This window comes from Malus sylvestris, chromosome 15, assembly GCF_916048215.2.
Source record: "Malus sylvestris chromosome 15, drMalSylv7.2, whole genome shotgun sequence".
NCBI lineage: Eukaryota > Viridiplantae > Streptophyta > Magnoliopsida > Rosales > Rosaceae > Malus > Malus sylvestris.
Window position 1 is genome coordinate 9,168,770 of NC_062274.1, and position 23,040 is coordinate 9,191,809.

Genomic DNA, 23,040 nt, shown 5'->3' on the forward strand with positions numbered 1-23,040 from the left:
AAGCATTCTGAATAAGTACAACACTAACATAAAATAACCTACCGGTTTGCTTGCTTAACGAATCCACGAATGAGTTATTAATATTACGGTCTGCAGCCCGCAATACTGATAAATCATCGTTGTCTCGATAAGTAGGCAACCACTCTCAAAGATATAACATTACTATTTTGTCACTCAATACAAAATACATACACTCGTCTCTACTACATTTAATTACTACTCTCTAGGTAATAACATACATAATAAGAAATATATCAGCCGAAGTCAACTAGAATGACCAATACGGCTGATTCAACTCTTATCTCAATAATACGTCGGCCGGATCCACTCCGCGTGGTCGGTACGGCCGAGCCTATAACTCACCAATTTCTCATGCGTCAGCCAGATCCACCTCTCATGGTCTGTACGGCTGAACATATAACTCATCAAATCTCTCTGTACCCACGGTCAATCCGACCAAACTACTAAGTTCATAAACTTGCTGAATCGACACTACGATGTCATGGAAAATTGTTGAGTACAACTGATTCTAGGGACGATTCACAATTCTGTGTCCCCTCTGTTCACATAAACACATTCATTAATTTCACACTTCCCAAAGTGTTAATTTTGTACCTGCTGCACAAAGTACATTTCCTTTACTCGAGACACCTTGTCTAAAATATCTGGGATTACCAGTATATCCATCACTTTTACTCTGACCAGCGACATTAAAACCTCAGCTGGAAGAATTAACTCTAGCTTCACTTCTTTCGAAGCTCTGAATCTTTCTATATCCTTGATAAGACGAATCATTAACTTTATCGTCTTCTTTTAATTCCCATTCATTTCTTATTCTTCTTTATTCTCGTTGATCATGTTCTCAGAGTCCTCAAGACTCAACAGCATCTCGTATATTCCTGGTAAGAAGTATAATGGATAGTGGTCACCCAAAATACCACTTCCCTTTTTGCCACCCAGCTTAAAACAACATAACACCTCCACCAATAACAACCATATCTGGATGGAACGAGGCAAGTCTGAAAACTTTCTATAATATCCCTCGATCATCACCTTCCTTGTCTCATATTTGTAAACTCTTGTTTACTACCATCGATAAATGCCGGAGGGATAAACTTTTCCTTAAACAAGTCCTTAAACAATTCTCAATCGATTGTTCCTCCGGTGACAACAAATCATACTCCTGTTTCCACCAGGATACAAATTCATAACCAAAACCAGGTAGTCGTCTCGACCCCCTGTCAGAAGGAAATTTCCTTTGACTTGCATAATCTGAAACATCTTTTCCAAATGGTTAAACCGTTACTTCGCTCCCTCAGGTTCATCATTTCATAAGGTGATTCAAATTCGACTTATAACCCGTCTTAAAATGTCCATTTTGATAATATACTGAATCACCATAATAATAGTTTCCCCTAAACCGCTAAATCAGGGAGACTAAGTTCCTCTAACTACGTGGTTTGCTACGAGGCGGTGTAGTTCTGACAGAATTCACTAGAACTTCTCAAAATGTCCAAGATTGCAACCATGCTCTGATACCAACTGACACACCCCGTCCCGAAGGAGGGCATGCTGGCCGTCACGTGAGAGTGACGTGACCATTTGCACAGTACGGAAGCTTTAAGATACAATTTAAAGTTGATACACCCGAAGGTGAGTCCTAATTTTGTCCAATCTGTCAGAACACCGTCGAATTCCTCGTAGTCACCACACCTTTGTGATTCCTGAACCTGGAGGGGCGCAAAACCAAAATTGAGTGGGTCAGTAAAACAATTCTTTTCCAAATCCAAACATTTCTCAAAACGTTGTAACCCCTCTCCGTAAAACCTGTATACTTTCCCAGAAATGTAAAATATAAATATACATATATATTCTCAAACTTCATTTTTACTATCTCAACATTTTTCTTTATCAATCATGCCATGCCATGTCTAATTCAACAGTTAAGTATGGATGCATCAACAATAATCATATCAGGTGCAAGAAAGTAATCAACCGGAGGCCCTCTAATAGCCATGTACGGTTGAACCTAGAGCTCAAAATCTATCACTCTCACTCTGCCGGAGTCACCTCTGTGACCTGTCCGGCCTTCTGCACACAAGTTACGCTCTAGTGCTTTCTCATCAATCATCTGTGCACATAATCTAAGGTCACCCACCAGTCGAAATCTCACTAACACTCTTCGACTGGCCCGTCGCACCCACTCCGCGTGGACTGTGCGACCAGCATCTACTTGGATCCAAGGCGAGCGTGCGATGCGGTGAATACTATAAGCACTAAACTATGGTGCAGGATTTGAGCTCAATATACATCAACATCATCATAACAGAAATAAATACTCACCTGTGCGTCCACCGCACCATTTCATACATATGCATCATAAATCAATTCTTACTTGTGCGTCCACCGCACCAATTCATACATATGCATCATAAATCAATTCTTACCTGTGCGTCCACCGCACCAATTCATACATATGCATCATATTTCAATTCATACTTTTCATATCATTTCATGCATGGCAATTCGATTCACATTTCTATATACTTTGCATATAATTTTATGCATGGCATCTCAATTCACATCTCAATATACTTTTCATATAATTTTATACATTGCATTTAAAGCATAATTTCATGCATTTTCAATTTCTGGGAAAACGGTAAGTATATATGTATACGGAAAACAAAACTGCCCACTCACCTGGAGTTCGCCCTACAACTCCCTAGCACAATACGCCAAGGCGTCATGACGATCGGCGCCTAAAACAATAATCAATTCCAACCTCAGAATTCATATCGATAGAATATATAACTTATATAAAATACGTCACTACGTAGTTCAATCCGGAAGATCCACCACTCAGATTTTAAATCCATAACTTCCAGAGGTCCACAATATATCTCTAGGATAACATCCTAAAATTTCATTACCATCCAACGGTCGGATCTCCGTCAATTTCCAAAACTAAGTGACGGTTAACATTTTATTTTATGAACTTACAACTCCAATTCCGGAAGATCCGTAACTCGGACTCCCAATCCGTAAGTTCCAATAATCCTCAAACATTACGTATTGCAACGTATTAAAGTTTGGTAACGATCCAACGGTCGGATCATTAATTCACATTTTCACCTAATGCGAAAACTATAAAACGTTATTCGAACACCTAACCAACAATCCTTAATAACTTTCTCATACGGTGCTCAATTTGGGTATATGAATATACCACAGTGATCTACTCGACGTCACGGACGTCGACATATTTTTAAAATATTTTTTTTACTGTAGCACGCGCCCCCACGCGCCAAGGAAGGCACGGGTCCATGCGCGCCCACGCGCACCTTCTTCCTCGCGGATTCGCCGGACTGGTTTTTCCGGTGGCCGGAAAACTGGGGAATTTTCAAATGCTTCGTTCTCCTTCGTTTCTCAACCATTTTCTTCGTATAATATATCAATTTAAAGCCCTCAACATGTAGAATCACAATATACTACTTTTAAGCTTCAAAAACAACTAAATCTCACCGGAAAAATCCAAGCAAAACCGGCCAAACTTAACCCTTGTGATCCCGACGTCCAAATCCTTCCAACGAAGCACTCCGAGCTTCCTTGGGACCTCACTAAGCTCACTATGAGCTTGGATTGTCCTAAAAATCAACCAATTCAAAGCTCATGAACAGTACACATTCACGGCAACTTTAGAAACTAGGGTTTTCGAAGTGAAACTTACCTTAAACTGGTACCTACGTAATCGTGGAGTCCTCAGGAGTGCAATGGTGGTTTTAAATCCGGCGTTGGTAATAGTTTTAGGTGGTTTTGATGGTTGCCCGTGTGTTCGAGAGGGTGAGAGAGAGAGAGTGAGGTATGAGGAAGAGAAAGAGAGTATGAAGGACAGTATACGGGAAATGGGGAGGGAAATAAGGAATGGGGATCCCACGTGGTCCTTTTCCAATCCCCAACTCTAAACCACAAAATTTTAACCTAAAAATCTAAGTTCCATCCTTATTAAATTCCATTTTATTTTCAAAACTTAGGAACCTAGATAATTATCAACTTGAGCTTCACATACTTAGTATTTCTTAAGGGCAATTTCGTCCATTCACAGCCACGAATGTAATATTTTGGAACGGGCCGTGACAGATAATTACGAAGAAATTTGATTTTTATAATAAATATTATCATTGAATAGATAATTATTGATAATTAAATAATTAAATTTAAGGAATTGGACTTATTTTAATAAATTTGACTATTGATACAATTGGCTAAAAAAAGGGGACTTATATCAAGTTTTCCCTAAAATATTTTAAGGGGTCTCTAAACAAATTTTGTTATCTAAAATATATATAGCAACATTGTATTTGAATATGATCGGAAAAAAATTACATAGTTGAACACGAAAAAAAAAACTTTTGTGGGATCTACTGTAAGATCTCACATCGTCTAGGGGTGAGGATCATGTAAGCCTTATATGTATATTCTTATCTCTACCTAGCACGAGGCCTTTTGGGAGCTCACTGGCTTCGGGTTTCATCGGAACTCCGAAGTTAAACGAGTTCGTGCGAGAGCAATATCATGATGGGTGACCCACTGAGAAATTCTCGTGTGAGGTCCCAGAAACAAAACCGTGAGGACGTGGTCGGGGCCCAAAGCGGACAATATCGTGCTACGGCGGAGTCGAGCCTGGGATGCGGTGGGGGCTCGGGCCGGGATGTGACAATTTGGTATCAGAGCCACTCTGCCGTTCGGTGTGAGTTGGGCCACTCTGCCGTTTGGTGTGAGTGTGCCGACGAGGACGTCGGGCCCCTAAGGGGGTGAATCCTAAGCTGGGATGTGACAATTTGGTATCAGAGCCACTTTGTCGTTCGGTGCGAGTGTGCCGACAAAGACGTCGAACGCCTAAGGGGGGTGGATTCTGGGCCGGGATGTGACAATTTGATATCAGAGCCACTTTGCCATTTGGTGTGAGTGTGTTGATGAGAACGTCGGGCCCCTAAAGGGGGTGGATTGTAAGATCCCATATCGCACATGAGTGAGGATCCTGTAAGCCTTATATGTATATTCTCATCTCTACCTAGCACGAGGTTTTTTGGGAGCTCATTGGCTTCGTGTTCCATCGGAACTCTGAAGTTAAGCGAGTTCGCGTGAGAGCAATCCCATGATGGGTGACCCATTAGGAAGTTCTCGTGTGAGTTCCCATAAACAAAACCGTGAGGACGTGGTTAGGGCCCAAAGCGGACAATATCGTGCTACTGCGGAATCGAGCCCGGGATGTGGTGGGGGCCCAAACCGGGATGTGACATCTACAACTACAATTTAATTTATGATTTTGCAGCAAAGAATGCATGAAGAACCATTTTAAGTGAAACTTCAATATTGTACCTTTTTAAGGTTTTATTCATTTGATTTTTTAAGATTGAACTAATTGTTGATCATTTAGCAATGGTACTTAATTTTGTAGCTTTCTTTATGTATATAATAATATTTGAAACTGATAATTAGCGTGAGTTTTAAAGTTTGTTTTAGTTATTGATTTCTAGCATCAATATATTGTTAAAATATTTTGAAAGACAATCTTAAGAAGGCCCCATTTATATATTTCACACAAAGCCCCAAAATCTCAAAGAGAGTCTAAACATAATAATATGGTAATATTAGCATTACCCCACAATATATGACAAAACCCTGATCATCCATGCATCACAAAATAAAACTCTCCTTATCCACGAAAAAATTAAACAAGAAGAAATAGAATAAAAATTACATTTGTAAGGGCTATCAAGAGGACAAATCGAAGCATTTTGTAGCGTTGAAATTACCACGACCAACAGATGTTCCCATTGAAGAAGATCATGTCATCAAAGGAACCATCAACGTGCAGTCCAAATTTGTAGTGTAGGGTCTCTCACCAAGGAAGAACTTAAATAATTTGGCCTGAATAGCAAGCTGCAAGTGAATACTAAACACGCCGGCAGCAGTCTCGGATTTAAACTTGGAAAGCCGATCACGTTCCCCGAACCCCACCAAATATTGCTGCCCCCGAATGACTGTATTCTGTAAGATGGTGGTGTTCTTGTGGCCCTGATGAAACGGTACTATCGAGCTGCTCAAAGTCGAAACAGAAAATGTCGTCTCTTGGTCAAGGGCGGAGCTAGGATTTTTTTTCTTAGGTGGACTAGCTGAAAATAGTAATATAAAATCATAATATTTATTTTTTGCATAAAATTATATAATAATTGTTGATGCACAAAATCAGCGAAGACTTTGGTACAACAGAAAGTGTCAGGTTTTGTGGCCTTCGCTTGGTTGCTTGGTTGCTTCAGTCACTAGTGAGGATAAGTACGTAAATGAATAGAGACAGAGAAGCAAACACAGGATGTACGTGGTTCACCCAGATTGGCTACGTCCACGGAGTAGAGGAGTTCTTATTAGTAGTGAAGGGCTTACACAAGTACAAAGGATCAAGCTCTCAATTTAGTGAGTTCTTGTGAATGATTTAACACAAAATGGCATTAGGCAATATTGTGGGGGAATGACCCCTATTTATAGAAAAACTTGTAGCTTTGTCACATTGACATGTGTCATGTTATGATTGGTTCTTGATGTTGACACGTGCTGCGCTCTGATTGGCTTCTAATCTTGACACGTGTCGAGTAGTGATTGGCCTCCTGGTCGGAGGGGAACTCTTCTGGGTCCTTGACAGTATAGCGTTGGCCGGTGCTCGGTAGTTTCGGGATTGGTCAAGTATGGTACAAACAGTGCTCCCCTAAGTTCCCGAGTGAGGGAAACTCCTCGGTTGGGGACTTGCAAGATCCAATCCCTTGAGTAATCACGAAACTTCTAAGTACCGAAGTGTGGTCTGATCTTCATCTGCCCTTCTCTGGAAGTACCTTTCCTCCATCCGGGAATGGTGTACTTAGCTGATGTTGACGCACAAGGTAATGTATCAATTTCACTTGAAGCTTAGTTGTAGTTTCGGGCTTAGTCAAGTGTGATACAAACCCTATAGTAGGAGTCCCCCAAGTCGCCGAGCTAGGAGATCTGCCGAAAGAGGTGACAGACAAGGTAAGCAGTCAAACTTCCAAGTAAGCAACCCAGGATCAGAGGTTTGACGTCGGCTTCCGGTTGATTGTTCTCATTCTCCTTGTCTCTCATTCAACTGCCAGGATAAGGAGAAGCAAATGGATAAGAGATGATATGAGATACTTTTGCTTTTGAAGAAGTAACTTTCCACATGCTTATTCTTGAACTGTGCTGGAGGGTTTTCTGGTGCCCTTCAGAGTATAAGGCCGACTCAAAAATTTGAGGGTCAAAACAAGTCCATCAAATCTAGAGTACGTTCGACCTTGATGATATGGGATACTTTTGCTGTTGACGGAATAATGAATGTGGTATGGAAAGGTGTCGTGCTGTAGTGATCTGTTTCAGCTCACCGTTGAACCTTCTGCTTCAATCTTTTGCATGGCAGAAGTGGTGTGCAACCTTTGCATTTAAATGGTCCTTCAGAACATTCCTTCATAGTGACTCATCCACGCTTGGCAGCTTCAGTGTAAAGAGCCAATATCTGATCAACTGTCATGAGGTATTTGCCGGTGGAATTCGTGACCTTGACAGCAGTTGAGGATGAGTACTCGAGAGCAATGCTAAGTAAGCAACCAGGCAAAGGCTCCAGGCAGTCAGTTCCAAATTGGAGGTTTGATTTCAGGTTCCGACTGACTGCTCTCTTTCTCCTTGTCCTGCAGGTGTGGACAAGGACAAAGACAAAGACAGGGAGAAAGCATGATATGGGATACTCTTGCTTTCGACCCTGATGATATGAGATACTCTTGTTCTTGGTGTGGCTTATTTGCTGAGGTATTATCGGGGGGAAATAAAGCTGAGTATTTCGAGAGGTTATGTTGAGGGTGCCTTTTCGAATGTGAGAAAGGGTTGAGCATTTTTGCAGGTTTGCCTGTCCGTTGAGGAGGGAGGTCAATGTATATAGGGATTTCCCAATAACAAGTAGTAATGCTATTCCTTTACCCTTCTTGGTCACAGCAATGTAGTGGGAGCTGCCAGCTTCACGTGTTTTAATTTTGTCAGAGCACTTTGAAAAAGTGGTATGTGGTATCTGGAAAGCTGATATTACGTGTGAAGATTACAGACAAGCTTTATCTAAGGAAATCTGGCTCTCGAAGTTCTGAGAGTTGTGCCTCTTCGGTTTTCGAACAAGCAATCCCGTCGAGGATCTGACTCTCGAGATTCGGAAAGCGGTGCTACTCCGGTTTTTGAGAAAGTAATTATGTTGGGAGTCTTTTCTCGAATGTGAGTAAAGGTTGGACGTTCTTGCCAACCTGTCTTGCCGCAAAACACGGAGGTCGACACACATAGGGACTTTCCAGTTGTCAAGCAGTGGTGCTGTTCCTTTACCCTTATGGGTAATAGTAGGGTAGCTGGAACTTCGAAATTCTCGTGCCTAAACTTTGTCAGAGATCTTTGACAAAGTTATATGTGGTACCCGAGGAGTTGATGGTGCATATGGAGAGCGGTGATTGAACAGTAAGATTCACGTGCTTTCTACTTCACCAGAAATCTTCGACAGATTGCCCGTAATTTCCGCAAAGCTGAGTGTGCATGTGACAGGTGCTGACGAGGCTGAAAAAGCAGGTGCTTCTTCGATTTCTGAGATCGGCCCTCGTGGTCTCTGAGCAGCCCAGCTTTTGAGAAAGCAAACGCCTCTTCGATTTCTGAAGCTCCGTCGAGTGCAGATTTTTATAGAGGCTGGCATTAAGTTCCACAGCACACTTGAATCTCTACCAGTAGAAGCTCATTTCTTGCACTTCTAAGATCTTGATTTGTCTGACCTCTTCCTTCTTCAACACATTTGAAAATGTCTGGACCCTCCGACCGTCGTTTTGACTTGAACCTTGGAGAAGAGACAGCCACGCCTTCTCCAGACAACATATGGCGCCCATCCTTCATATCCCCTACTGGTCCTCTTACCGTTGGGGATTCTATGATGAAGAATGATATGACCGCTGCAGTGGTGGCCAGGAACCTTCTCACTCCCAAAGATAACAGACTACTTTCCAAACGGTCTGATGAGTTGGCTGTTAAGGACTCTCTGGCTCTTAGTGTTCAGTGTGCAGGTTCTGTGTCTAATATGGCCCAACGCCTATTTGCTAGAACCCGCCAAGTTGAATCATTGGCTGCTGAAGTGATGAGTCTCAAACAGGAGATTAGAGGGCTCAAGCATGAGAATAAGCAGTTGCACCGGCTCGCCCATGACTATGCTACAAACATGAAGAGGAAGCTTGACCAGATGAAGGAATCTGATGGTAAGGTTTTACTTGATCATCAGCGGTTTGTGGGTTTGTTCCAAAGGCATTTATTGCCTTCGTCCTCTGGGGCTGTACCTGGTAATGAAGCTTCAAATGATGAACCTCCAATGCCTCATCCTTCTGGGGTTTTGTCAAGTACTGAGGCTCCGGATAACCACCCTCCGGTGCTTTCTCTTTCTGGGGCTCTACCGACTGCTGAGACTTCCCCTAAGCAACCTTTGTGAAGGCTCCCTTTTGTTTGTTTATTTTGACTCATGTATATGTACATATTTGTGGCTTATCGAAAATATTAATAAATAAGCTTTGCTTCATTTCAACATATTGTGTTAAATACACCAAAGCCTTCTTCATAAAGTTCTTTGAATTTTTGCTTTTGTTGAAACCTGTATTGTTGAAGCTTTGTGAGTGAAGCATGTAGTTTGAGGTAGTGTTCCCTTAATTTCCCGAGTGAGGAAAACTTCTCGGTTGGAGACTTGAAAAATCCAAGTCACTGAGTAGTCACGAACTTTTGAGTACCAAGGCGTAGTAGCATATGGTGGGAGTCCCCCAAGTCTCTAGTCGAGGGAGTTGACGAATGAGGTGTCTTGCTAATAGCCCCGGACTTTTTCTTCATAGATTTTGTTGATGAAGGTTGCTAGGCCCGAATAAGTGGAATTGCAGAAGGTGTAACCGTTGGTGCATTAACATCATAATGGAAGCATCACAATGATGGAAGCATCACAATGATGGAAGCATCACAATGATGAAAGCATCATAATGATGAAAACACCATAATGATGAAACATCATAATGATGTTTCTTTGGTGGAATTGTTTTTCATTTCCCCTAACAACCGGAATTGTTTTTCAACATAACACCATCATCTGTAGGTCGAATCACAAAGTTGTCTTCATGAAAGTTGTTCGTTAATTCCTTAACGACAACATATCCAAATTGGAGAGCCGTCGGAGCAGTACAACTCCAGAAATCCAGGTATGATGAGTGACTGTTTATCATTTGTCTGTCAACCCGTCAGATTTGTTGTGAGCTTTGAAACTCTATTTTCTCTTGCTCAGATCAGCATGCTTTCTTCATTGAAGTTGTTCCTCAGCTTGTGAACTACAACATATCCAAATTTGAGATCCCTCGGAGCTGTATAACTCAAGAAACTCAGGTATGATGAATGACTGGTTATTATTTTTCTGTCAACCCGTCAGATTTGTTGTGAGCTTCGAAACTCCATTTTTTCTTGTTCAGATCGGTATGCTTTCTTCATTGAAGTTGTTCCTCAGCTTGTGAACTACAACATATCCAAATTTGAGATCCCTCGGAGCTGTATAACTCAAGAAACTCAGGTATGATGAATGACTGGTTATTATTTGTCTGTCAACCCGTCAGATTTGTTGTGAGCTTCGAAACTCCATTTTCTATTGTTCAGATCAGCATGCTTTCTTCATTGAAGTTGTTCCTCATCGTCTCTTTCATAACATATCAAAAATTCAGAATGAACTAATGGTTAAATATTTCCAGATCTTCGAAACATCACAGCAGCTTCGAAATCTGCAAGAATCCGACTGTCATGCTTGGAGCTTCAACACTTTAATTTCCGTGGCTCAAACAGAAATGGTTCCTTCTTGAAAGTTGTTCATCTGCTCAAGAACTAGAGGGTGTCCAAAATTCAGCTCCATTGGAGAGAAGCAGCAGCTGCAAAAATTTGATAGAGAAAAGGAGGCGAAGCTTTGTTGGATTTCTAGGCTGGGGAAGATTCCAGTTTTTGTAGCAACTTCAGTACTGGTGAATTGCTTGTATTTTTGTCCATAACGAAATTTTGGACTTTGAATTATTATTTGATCTATCATAATATGTTTGGGAACATATAGAAGTGAATAAATAAGAAGGAAGATTTTGGGCCCTTGTGGGTGTAAAACAAAAAATGTTTAGGTTTTGTGAACAAAATTTGTTTATTTGGAGCAAGGTTTTGTGTTGAAGCTTTGTAGGTGAAGCTTTGGTGTTGAAGCTTTCTAGGTGAAGCTTTGATGGTGAAGCTTTGTAGATGAAGCTTTGTAGATGAAGCTTTCTAGGTGAAGCTTTGATGGTGAAGCTTTGATGGTGAAAGTATGTAGATGAAGCTTTCTAGGTGAAGCTTTTTTAGGTGAAGCTTTGTAGGTGAAGGTATGTAGATGAAGCTTTCTAGGTGAAGCTTTTTTAGGTGAAGCTTTGTAGGTGAAGCTTTTCGGGTGAAGCTTTTTGGATGAAGCTTTTGGGCCCTTGTGAAGCTTTGGAGGTGAAGCTTTTCGGGTGAAGCTTTTTTGGGTGAAGCTTTTTTTGGGTGAAGCTTTGTGGGTGAAGCTTTTTAGGGGAAGCTTTGTGGGTGAAGCTTTGGAGGTGAAGCTTTTCGGGTGAAGCTTTTTGGATGAAGCTTTTTTTTTTTTTTTTTTTTTTTTTTTTTTTTTTTTTTTTTTGGCGCTTGACACGGTCTTCATTTGCTTGTTTTGTAGTGACTGTGGAAGACGGATTGCTTTCTGATTGAGAAGGGTTCCGGCATCGCTTTGCACCATCTTCATGTGGGTAATATAGGAACTTCCTTATGTTTTGATCATGCATGTAGTGATAGAATTTGTTTCTTCTTATTGTAGATGTCAGAGCCTGGAAGTTCTAGTGATGAGGGCTCTTCTAGCTTTAGCTCTAAGTCTGAGTCTGCAATGTCGGAGTCTTCAGGGTCTTTGTTAGAGTCCGGTACTAGAGAAACATTGGATGATCTTCCCAACCGTCAAACTTTAGCTATTGCTAGTTCTTCCTCCATGGCGTTGGGTGAGGGGGTTGTTTTTTATGCCATACCCATAGTTCGCTCTGAGTTCACAGCAGACCATCTAAAGAATAACTTGTTAGATAATGAGAAGCAGGTTGAGGCGCTAAGGCAGTCATGTAATATCCCTCGTAGTGTAGGGATACGTTTGGTACATGATGAAGAATGGCCTTCTGAGCCTCCCCAGGGTCATGTTATGTTCTACACCCAGATATTACTGACTTTAGGGGTGAGACTACCTTTACATCCGTGGTTGCAAAAGATGTTATCTTTGATCGGATATGCACCTGGGCAACTCAATCCTGGTTTCTGGGATACTTTGATTGGATTTTATATCATTTGGATGGAGTGTGGGTTGTGTGAGCCTTCCTTCCATCAGTGGCGTTACTGTTACAAGATGCGCCCAGCAAAATCATGCACTGGTTATGCCGAGTGTGCATGTCGGAGTGAGAGAGAGCGTATTGTGTATGGTAAGAAAAAGGCATACTACACATGGAAAAACCGTTGGTGCTTTCTGTATAATGATTGGGAGTATGATAAGGGTGTCACGCCTGAGCGACGTGTGCTTACTCACTTCCAGACTGTAGGTTGTAACGTATCAACCGTTCGTACTATTTGCTATTTGTTGTGGTCTTTTCTTGCTTCTAACACTTTGCTTCATGTAGTGACGCGGGGCACCATCCAACTGTTTGGGCAGGAGCTATCTGACATAGAGAAGGTGTTGAGGGTGCCCAAAGAGGATAGACACTTAAGCAAGCTACGACCCTTATTTCGTCGGTACGGTTTCCAACCCTTAGTTTCCGAGAGCCAGGGACGATCGAGTAAGTTGTATCCTTCATGTAAACTTAGCTCAATTCCTTACTTTATTTGGAAAGTTGTATTTCTTATTTTGATTTTCCTTATGCAGTGGAGAAGGTAAGCAAGAAAACAGGGACTAGCACCCATAAAAGGAAAGCACCAGTGTTAGTTCCTTCGGAAGACATCCTACCGCATAAGAAAATTCATAAGTTCCGAGGGGAACCATCCGTTAGACCTAAGTCCCAAGATGTGGTCCTTAAGGGGCCTGCCTTTAGGAAGACTGGAGTCAAGGCCGTTGATAATGCTGCTGCCGTAGTTGCAGAAGAAGGGAGCCGACTGTTGCCTCATCCTCTTACTATGGAGCACACTGTCCAGGAAAGTGATCCTGGTTCCCGCCATGAGGGGAAAGGCAAGGAAAGAGCTGGCAGTGTCCCGTGGAAGGACTTGAGGGTTGCCACGCGGCCAAAGGATTTTGGGGATATCAACAATTGCTTGGCAGGGCGTCGATTCGCCTTCGATGAGCTCGGAGAGCCCTTAGCTAAGGATGAATCGGATTGCGACCGGATGTTGAAGCTGTCTTCATATGTGAGTGTTACTTTGTCATTTCCTTACTTTTTCCTCTTTATTATCATTATTTAGGTAGTGATGATCGTCTTGCCATGCAGGTCATGGCCGAGTATCACGACAGACTGCAAGAGGTTGAGCGGTACAAGGCAAAACTGAAGGAGAATAAGCAGCTTGTGGACGAGGCCCGGAGGAATAAGGGACTTTTGACTCAGGCCCTCCAACTGAAGGACGAAACCATGGAGAGCTTGAAAAGGCGAAATGGTGAGAACCTAAGGCTTAAGAAATTGTTTGAGGCAACTAAAAAACAGTTGGAGGTGGCTACCTTGGAAGTATCCAAGGTTAGGGGAGAATTGGATGGTGCCTTAGTTGAGATTTCTGAACTGGAGAAGAGCATTCCAACTGAAAGGGAGGCTGCTGTGCAAGAATACTTAAGTTCTTCGACCTTTCATCTTGCTATTAAACCCTACCGTGCTCAAGAAGCTCGCTTTGAAAAAAGGAAATGGATGGCCGTCCTTGATCGTTATGATGATGGGAGCATTCTTCGAAAATACCACGAAGATATAGATGAGCATCATCGAAAGGGCGAGACATTTGTCCTTGCTGTTGATCCTAGCAGCGAATATGAGTCTGATAATGAAGGTAGTGCTGATGCACAGACTCAGCATGGTGAAGAGGATCTTGGGGATGCAGAGGATGATGGTAGGACGCGGAGTGATACTGCCAGGGGTTCGGCTTCAGATGAGAATGAATAGCAGTGTCTTTACTATCTGCATGTATTCTGGATGTAGTAGTCTGATGTGTGTATAACATGTGCCCATGTTATAAGCTTGAGAGTTTTGGATTTTAGGTGTTTATGAGTATTTGCACTATTATTAATGCATGTTTGGCTATGTATGAATAGATCTATTGTTTGGATATAAGCCATTGTTTGGTTGTTCCTTTCTTTGTATAGTCTTGTCGACACATACTTAGATTTTGCTTCGTGTTGGATATATCTGCTTTGAGGTTTCAACACTTGAGTGTTCCCTTGCTAGGAATGTAAAAGAGTGAGGGCTGAGTTAGCTAAATTACCTCTTTATTGAATTCATTGCCAAATGGCCTTCATTACATAGGATGCCGAACGGCTATAGCTCAACACTTGTACATCGTGAGTTTATTTGTAGTAGTACTTCAAGTGATCAGCGTTCCATGGATGGCCAAGGGTCTTGCCATCGGAGCTTCTAAGTGTGTAAGAGCCAGGGCGACTGATGCCAATGACTTCATACGGTCCATCCCAGTTTGGACTAAGTGTGCCTTCACTCGGGACTCTGTCGCAGAGTAATCTTTTCTTTAAGACCCAGTCTCCTATTTTGAAAGAACGAAGCTTGACCCTAGAGTCATAATAGTTGGAGATGCGCTGCTTGTAGGCGACATTCCTCAAGTGAGCTTGGTTTCTGTGTTCCTCGACTAAATCCAAGTTGAGGGTGAGTTGTTTGTCATTTTCACTTTGAATGTAGTTCTGGACTCGGAATGTTGCTTGCTCGAGCTCAACAGGGACAACCGCCTCTGTGCCAAAGGCAAGTGAGAATGGAGTTTCTCCTGTTGAAGTCCGATATGAAGTGCGATATGACCAAAGAACTTGGGGTACAAATTCTGGCCAACAGCCTTTAGCTTTGTCCAAGCTGGTTTTCAAAGTGCGCTTGATTATTTTGTTGATGGCCTCAACTTGTCCATTAGACTGGGGATGAGCTGGAGAGGCAAAGCATAAGCTGATGTTGAACTTAGAGCAGAACAACCTGAACTTCTTGTTGTCAAACTGTCGCCCATTGTCAGTGACTATCGCATTGGGAATGCCGAATCTACAAAGGATGTTCTTCCACACGAAGTCTTCTATCTTTGCCTCAGTAATGGTTGCCAAGGGTTCTACTTCGGCCCACTTTGTGAAGTAGTCCACTGCAACGACTGCGTAACAGACTTTGCCCTTCCCTGCCGGCATTGGGCCGATCAAATCAAGTCCCCACTGGGCGAAGGGCCAAGGGCTGATCATAGGAGTAAGAGGCTCTGGAGGGGAATGAGGAATAGTTGCATATCGTTGACATTTGTCACATGAGCGGGATACTTTGATGGCATCCTGGTGGAGTGTTGGCCAGTAATATCCTTGGCGAAAAGTCTTGTGTGCTAGGGACCGAGATCCAGCATGATCTCCACAGACTCCCTCATGTATTTCCCGAAGGACGATTTCCGCCTCGGCAGGCGTAAGACACCTTAAGTATGGCAGGCTAAAACCTCGCTTATAGAGTTGATCATTGATGATCAGGTAGCGGGTAGACTTGTATCGAATTTGCTTAGCCTGGACTTTATCATTTGGGAGGGTGCCATGAGCAAGGAAATTATAGATCGGGGTGATCCAACTATCCCCCTGTTGTAAGTTGCATACTTCTGCGGCCATGGTGCTTGGTGTTGCCAACAGTTCGACATGAATTTTTCTTCCAATCTTGTCTTCCACAGCTGAGGCGAGGCGAGCCAGGGCGTCTGCATGACTGTTTGCCGCTCGAGGAACTTGGGTGATCTGGTAGTGGAAGTGCTTGAGCAAAAGTTGTGTTTGCGCAAGATATGCTGCCATGGAGTTGTCCTTAGCATCAAAGTTGTTGGTAACCTGGTTGACCACTAATTGGGAGTCACTGAAAATATCAATTTGTTTAACCCCGAGGTGTTTGGCCAAACGTAATCCTGCTAGAAGGGCTTCATACTCGGCCTCATTGTTTGATGCCTTGAATTTGAAACGAAGAGCATACTCCATTGCTACTTTATCGGGCGTAGTCAAGACTAGTCCCGCTCCACAGCCCTGTTGGTTGGATGAGCCATCAACATACAGACTCCATGCTGAGGTCGTTGATTCTACCTTCTGAGCTTCCGGGGGTAATGAAGCCACTGCTTCAGGTGTAGAAGCAATGTCAACCGGATATGTGAAGTCGGCAATGAAATCTGCTACTGCTTGACCTTTTTCGGCTGGTTTTGGTTGGTAGGAGATGTCAAACTCACCCAATGCTATCGCCCATTTGATCATTCGCCCAGACGTGTCAGGACTCTGGAGTATCTGTCGAAGAGGGTGATTGGTAAGCACGATGATGGCGTGTGCTTGGAAATAAGGGCGAAGTTTCCGAGCAGACATGACCAATGCTAGAGCTAATTTCTCAATGTTGGAGTATCGTGTCTCCGCATCTTGTAGGGCTTTGCTAGCGTAGTAGACAGGTCGCTCAATATTCCCATCCTTTCGAATGAGAACGGAACTTACGGCTGAAGCTGATACCGATAGGTAGATAATGAGAATGTCTCCTACCTCGGGCTTGGAGAGTAGAGGGGCTTTACTCATGTACTCCTTGAGGTTTTTGAATGCCTCGGCATATTCATCAGTCCATGTAATGTACTTCCTACTTCCCTTAAGTGCTTTAAAAAAGGGAGCACATTTGTCTGTGGCCTTAGAAATGAACCTGGTTAAGGCTGCCACCTTGCCAGTAAGGCTCTGGATGTCCTTTGAAGTTACCGGTTCCTTCATGTCGAGGATTGCTTTGATCTTCTCGGGATTAGCTTCAATGCCTCGTTGGCTAATCATGAAACCTAAGAATTTGCCAGAGCCTACGCCGAAGGCACATTTGTTGGGGTTTAACCTCATTCGATACCTCTTCAAAATAGTGAAAGTTTCAGATAGGTTGGTGATGTGTTGGTCAGCATGTTTGCTCTTGACTAACATATCATCAACGTAAACTTCCATGCTCTTCCCAATCTGCTCGGCGAACATTGAGTTGACTAGTCTCTGATAAGTCGCTCCTGCATTCTTTAGGCCGAAAGGCATGACTTTATAGCAGTATAGTCCTCTGTCGGTAGTGAAGGCTGTGTGTTCTTGATCCGAAGGGTTCATGAGGATTTGGTTGTATCCTGAGTAAGCATCCATGAAGCTCAGGAGTTCACACCCGGCCGTAGAGTCTATAAGTCTGTCAATAAGAGGAAGAGGGAAGCTATCTTTCGAACACCCTTTGTTTAGGTCGGTGTAGTCAACACACATTCTCCACAAGACCTTTTGAAGCAAAAGACTTTCTTTGGTCGGATTTTTCTTAACAAGGACCACATTTGCTACCCATGTCGGGTAATTGACTTCGCGGACAAAGCCTATGCCTTTGAGTTTTTCAACTTCTGCTTTCATTGCCTCGTATCGTTCAGCGTCATAAGATCTTCGCTTCTGTCTCACCGGCTTGATCTTGGGGTCAATACTCAAACGATGACAGATGACATCGGGAGAGATGCCTGGCATGTCCTCGTATGACCAGGCGAAGACTTCAGTGTTCTCTTTCAAAAAAGATATCAATGCTAACCGAAGGGGTGGTGACAATGTGGTGCCAATCTTCACCATGCGATCTGGATAATCTCTTGAGATAGGTACCTTCTCCAACTCTTCAGCAGGTTGGGCTTGCTGGGTGAAAGAGTCATCTCGAGGATCATCGGGTTGATTGTTGCTATCAGGAAGATCCAAGTTCGCTTCATCTAGGCTGGTCTTTGTGACTTGGTCATGTACAGACATGGTTTCCTTGGGTCCGGGCAAGTGTTGTTGCTTAACTGAAGTGTTGTAACATGATCGTGCACTAAGCTGATCTCCTCTGATGTAGCCGTTGCCATGGGGGGTTGGAAATTTCATCAACAGCATATGCGTGGATACCATAGCCTTGAGATCATTGATGCCTGTACGCCCAAAGATGACATTGTATGCCGTTGGGCAGTCAACCACTAGGAAGTTAGTGGTAATGGTAGCCGTGTAAGGGCCTGTACCAATAGTAAAGGGTAAATGTATGCTCCCTAAGGGTTGCACGATATCACCGGAGAAGCTTATCAGAGGAGAAATCGAGCGATCGAGCAAGTGTTCAGCTACACTGAGCGCCCTGAAAGCTTCGGCAAACATGATATTGACCGAAGCCCCTGTGTCTACGAGGATTCGTCGAACATCAAAGTTGGCTATGTGAGCCTCCACGATCAATGGGTCGTTATGAGGGTAGATGATGCCTCTTTCTTCCTCAGGGTAGAAACATATCGGATCCCAGTTAGGTTTTTGATACTTCCCTCCCCTGATGTCTTCCACGTGAAACACTTGGTGACCAGGCCTCAGACTTCGTTCACTGTTTTTCATGGCCCTATTGGAAGATTCAGATATGGGTGTGCCGCCGCTTATGGAATATATGACATTCACCTGGCGTTGGTTACGGTTATCCCTTTGAGGGTGAAGAAGGAATTGATCAATTTTTCCTTCTCGTGCCAAAGCTTCAATACGATCACGGAGGATGATACATTTCTCGCTATCATGGCCGTTATGCTCATGGTAGCAACAAAACGTGCCCGCGTTATTCGGGGGCGTGTAATCTGGGTGCCTCGGCTTTGGTTTTGGTATCAGGTGAGCTATGCTGGGGTAAATGGCCGCGCATGTGGCATTCAAGGGCGTGTATGTCTCATACCTTGGGGTAGGGGGTATCTTGACGCGGGTTTGACCCACTGCATTGACTGCCTGGGGGCGAGCGTTATTGTGGCGATACCCTTGGTTATCGGGATAGTGTCCCTTACTCTTTTTACTGAAAGGAGAGTGGTGAGGATGGAAATCCTTCCTCTTGCCTTGAAATTGATATGTCTGTTGATTCGGTGAAGCATTATGCAAGGCATGGGGAGGTGCCACTGCTGTTTGGGAAGTCGAGGTCTTCTCATTTAGGTGAGTCTGGCTTCCACCTCCCACTTGTTGATAAAGGATGGTTGTAGGGGGTTTCCCCTGATATGTCTTTGCCTCGGCGGAGGCATGGTTATAAGCCTGCGCCATCACCTCAGAGTAAGTCTTCCAAGTATTGGCATTGATCATGTATTTAAAGAAACAATCACGTAGGCCTGCCGTGAAGGCTTTGAGGGCAGTCTTGTCATCTGCCTCGGCACACCGGGAGTATTCATGGCTGAAGCGGCCAGCATACATACGTAATGACTCGTCTGGCTTCTGGCGGATAGTGTACAAGTCATCTGCAGAGTGCAAGCGATCGGTTTGGAAAATGTGTTGGGAAACAAATAGTTTCCTCAATTCCTCAAATGAGTCTACCGTCTCAGGTGTAAGACGACAATACCAATTTAGAGCTCCACCAGAGAGGGTGGAGGGGAAGAGAAGACATCGCTCTTCGTCGGTGTGCATCCGGTATGCCATGGTGGACTCAAAGAGGTTAAGGTGCTCAATCGGGTCCTCTTTTCCAGTATAAAGTTGCAAGCCAAGCTTTTGCTTTGTCTTTGCTTGAAGGGGGGTGTTGAGGATCCTCCTTGTAAGAGGGCCAGGCCTGGGTTGGTTCCAGTCAGGTATTTCAGCCTGACGTTCAGCCTTCAACTTGTTTACTTCCTCAAGAAGTTGTAGGACAAGGGGGTCCTGAGCGGAGTTATGTGTCACTGGAGCTTTCTTTCGTAAATCTCCATCTCCTCTTGGAATTAGGAAGGTTTGATCAAGGGCATGTGATTTTTCCCTGGACTCGCTGTACTGGCTTCCAGGGTATGTCTGTCGGAACACCTCTGAGTCCCCTGTACCCTCATGTCTCTCTGGGACTTGTTGCCCCTTCCCCAAATTGGTGGCCGGCTTGGGCCGTGGCAGGGGACCGAGTCTCTCAGAAATCCTTGGGTCATTAATCTTTGAGCTTATATGGATGGAATTCTCTCGACGTTGCTTCAGGAAATCCCGACAATCGCGAAAGACGGCTTTCGATCCTTCTGCCCCTTCAGTAAAGAGGTGTCTCCCTCCACTTCTCATGGTTCGGGTCGAAGCAACTGGGTTAAGAGAAGCCTCATGTTGATTATCAAGTCGAGGGGTAATCTGTTCCCTATCAGGGATATCTATGTCGAATGCATGTGACCCTCCATGTTGGAGGGCACCCAGTTGATGGTTGACTTCCACGGGGGCAACAAGCTCGCGTGTCTGAGCTTGCCTAGCTTCGTGGAGTGTCTCGAAGAGCTTCTCATATTGCTCCTGGAGGACCTCATTCCTTATTGCTATCTTGTTGTTCTGAGCTTCCAACTCATCGACTTTAGCTTGAAGAAGAACTCGTTTTCCTTCCTTCTTTCGTTGTTTCGCACTATGTGCAAGGGGGGTGTCATTCTGTGTGCTGTGGCTTCCTTCGCTTCCCATGTTGGAGAGGGATGCCTGGTCAAAAGAAAGTGTACGAATGATAGAAACCAGCTTGACACAGCTGAAGAGAGTAGGAATAAGTGTCGCTTCCCACAGACGGCGCCAAATGTTGATGCACAAAATCAGCGAAGACTTTGGTACAACAGAAAGTGTCAGGTTTTGTGGCCTTCGCTTGGTTGCTTGGTTGCTTCAGTCACTAGTGAGGATAAGTACGTAAATGAATAGAGACAGAGAAGCAAACACAGGATGTACGTGGTTCACCCAGATTGGCTACGTCCACGGAGTAGAGGAGTTCTTATTAGTAGTGAAGGGCTTACACAAGTACAAAGGATCAAGCTCTCAATTTAGTGAGTTCTTGTGAATGATTTAACACAAAATGGCATTAGGCAATATTGTGGGGGAATGACCCCTATTTATAGAAAAACTTGTAGCTTTGTCACATTGACATGTGTCATGTTATGATTGGTTCTTGATGTTGACACGTGCTGCGCTCTGATTGGCTTCTAATCTTGACACGTGTCGAGTAGTGATTGGCCTCCTGGTCGGAGGGGAACTCTTCTGGGTCCTTGACAGTATAGCGTTGGCCGGTGCTCGGTAGTTTCGGGATTGGTCAAGTATGGTACAAACAATAATCATTATAAAAAAACAACAATATAATATAAACTATTCTTAAAATCATAACCCTAACCGATAAATTCAAGGATCATATAAATAATTAACCTACTAATTAAATGAAGAATAAGTCAATAAAGTCATTAAGAACATACCAAATGTAACATTCATTGGAAAATCGCAATAGAAAGTAAGGAATTGCGGAGATAGAGATTTAATTGTGGATTTAAAAAAAAAAAAATCTTTTCTTGAGTAAGAAGCATAAAAGCTAAATTACGTAGAGTAAATGGTCTTTTTCTTTAGAGAATAGGATAAAGGGAGACTCGAGATGGAACTAATTTATAATTTTTAGCATAAAACGTATTATTTACTACCTATCCTCTAAATATACATTAAATAATAATACGTATTGAAATTGAGTAGGCTATAAGCATAAGTTTACAAAAGAATAATTCTATTCACAAACCCATTTTTACCTCCAACATAGCTTTATTAATTTTTTGTCGAACAACAGAAAATTGAGAGGGGTGTGTGAGTATTAAAAATGAGTGCATGGATAGTACTACTCTTACAAAAAACCTCCCTGGACCACAACCCACCTTAGCCTTGTTGGTGGCTACGCCATTGCTCTTGGTACTGTGCAGTTACTTGGATGCCAAGGTAGTCTACGGTAGCCCGTTTGTCAGGGTTTATGATTATGATGCCGAGGTTAAGGTTGTAGTACAGTGTTGTGGGTGGCAATTGTGTAGTTGAACTCGGTCAGAGAGGCATCCGTGACGCTAAATTTGGGATCTTCCACCGAAGCTAAAAATTCAAGGGGTATGGTCAAGATTAAAAAACATATGAAGACGGCGAAGAATGAGATGAGTAGCTATTCTATTAGTGTGGGTCGTTTCTCCGGTGCATAGTTTCCAGAGGACATAGTATGTATATGGCTGAAGGCTGACGAAAAGGCAAGAAACTTTGTAGTATAACGTTTCAGATTAGAGAACTCTGATTTATTGATACAAAGGACGAGCAAAAGGGTTGCTTTTATTCAACCTACTTGATGAATGGTTCGATTTTATAGTGTAGGAAAGAGTACGGGATTCCTCTTTGTTTAGGGACAACCTAATTGAATAGGATTCCTCATTGTTTACAGATAGCTTGATAATAGGATTTGGTCCTGGGTTTTCCGTTTGGGCCATATTTCATGCAAGTTTTTTTTTTTGTTTTTTTTGTTTTTGTTTTTGGTGCCCTTTATTCATTACAAATTAAGTCATTGAATTTCTAGAGTATTAAGTTTTTTTTCTAAAGTCTAACCTTATGATGAAGGGCTTACGTGGGAAAAAAAAACCTCATTTATTCAATCCTTCCATAATTTTTTTTTTTTAATTTGGCCACAAAGTCCGTCCCACTCCAGCATTGCTACCATGGGAAGAGACTTTGAGGAGAATTTATTGATAAACAAGAAAAATACAATATGTCAGGGGAGACATGAGACCAAACCCAAACCATTAAAGAATTCATAACAACAATTCAAAACCTCTTTTAGCAAAACCTATAACAAGGAAGCTTAGAAAGGTTGTGAGAATAAGTAGCTGCAGCACAATGTGGGCATGAATCCCACCAATGGACACCGGGTTGATCAACACCATAATTGGCCAAACAATCAACAACTTGATTACCCTCTCTAAAAATATGAGAAATATGAACATGCATGGAGTTCACCGACAAATTTCAAGTCAAATATATAATTTTATAACTTTTAACTTCGACGAGATTAAACTTATATCTAGGTCACACTTTACCTACAA

The 23,040-nt window shown here is 43.0% G+C and overlaps 1 protein-coding gene across 1 annotated transcript; it reads left to right on the forward strand.

The window, feature by feature from the left end:
- Positions 1-12,261: 12,261 nt before the first annotated feature.
- Positions 12,262-22,052, forward strand: LOC126602639 (uncharacterized). Its single transcript, XM_050269556.1, has 4 exons — positions 12,262-12,692; positions 12,771-12,926; positions 13,013-13,312; positions 21,994-22,052. Exons 1-4 carry the CDS (start codon positions 12,302-12,304, stop codon positions 22,050-22,052), a joined length of 906 nt encoding a protein of 301 aa, XP_050125513.1. The 5' UTR covers positions 12,262-12,301.
- The last annotated feature ends 988 nt before the right edge of the window (positions 22,053-23,040 follow it).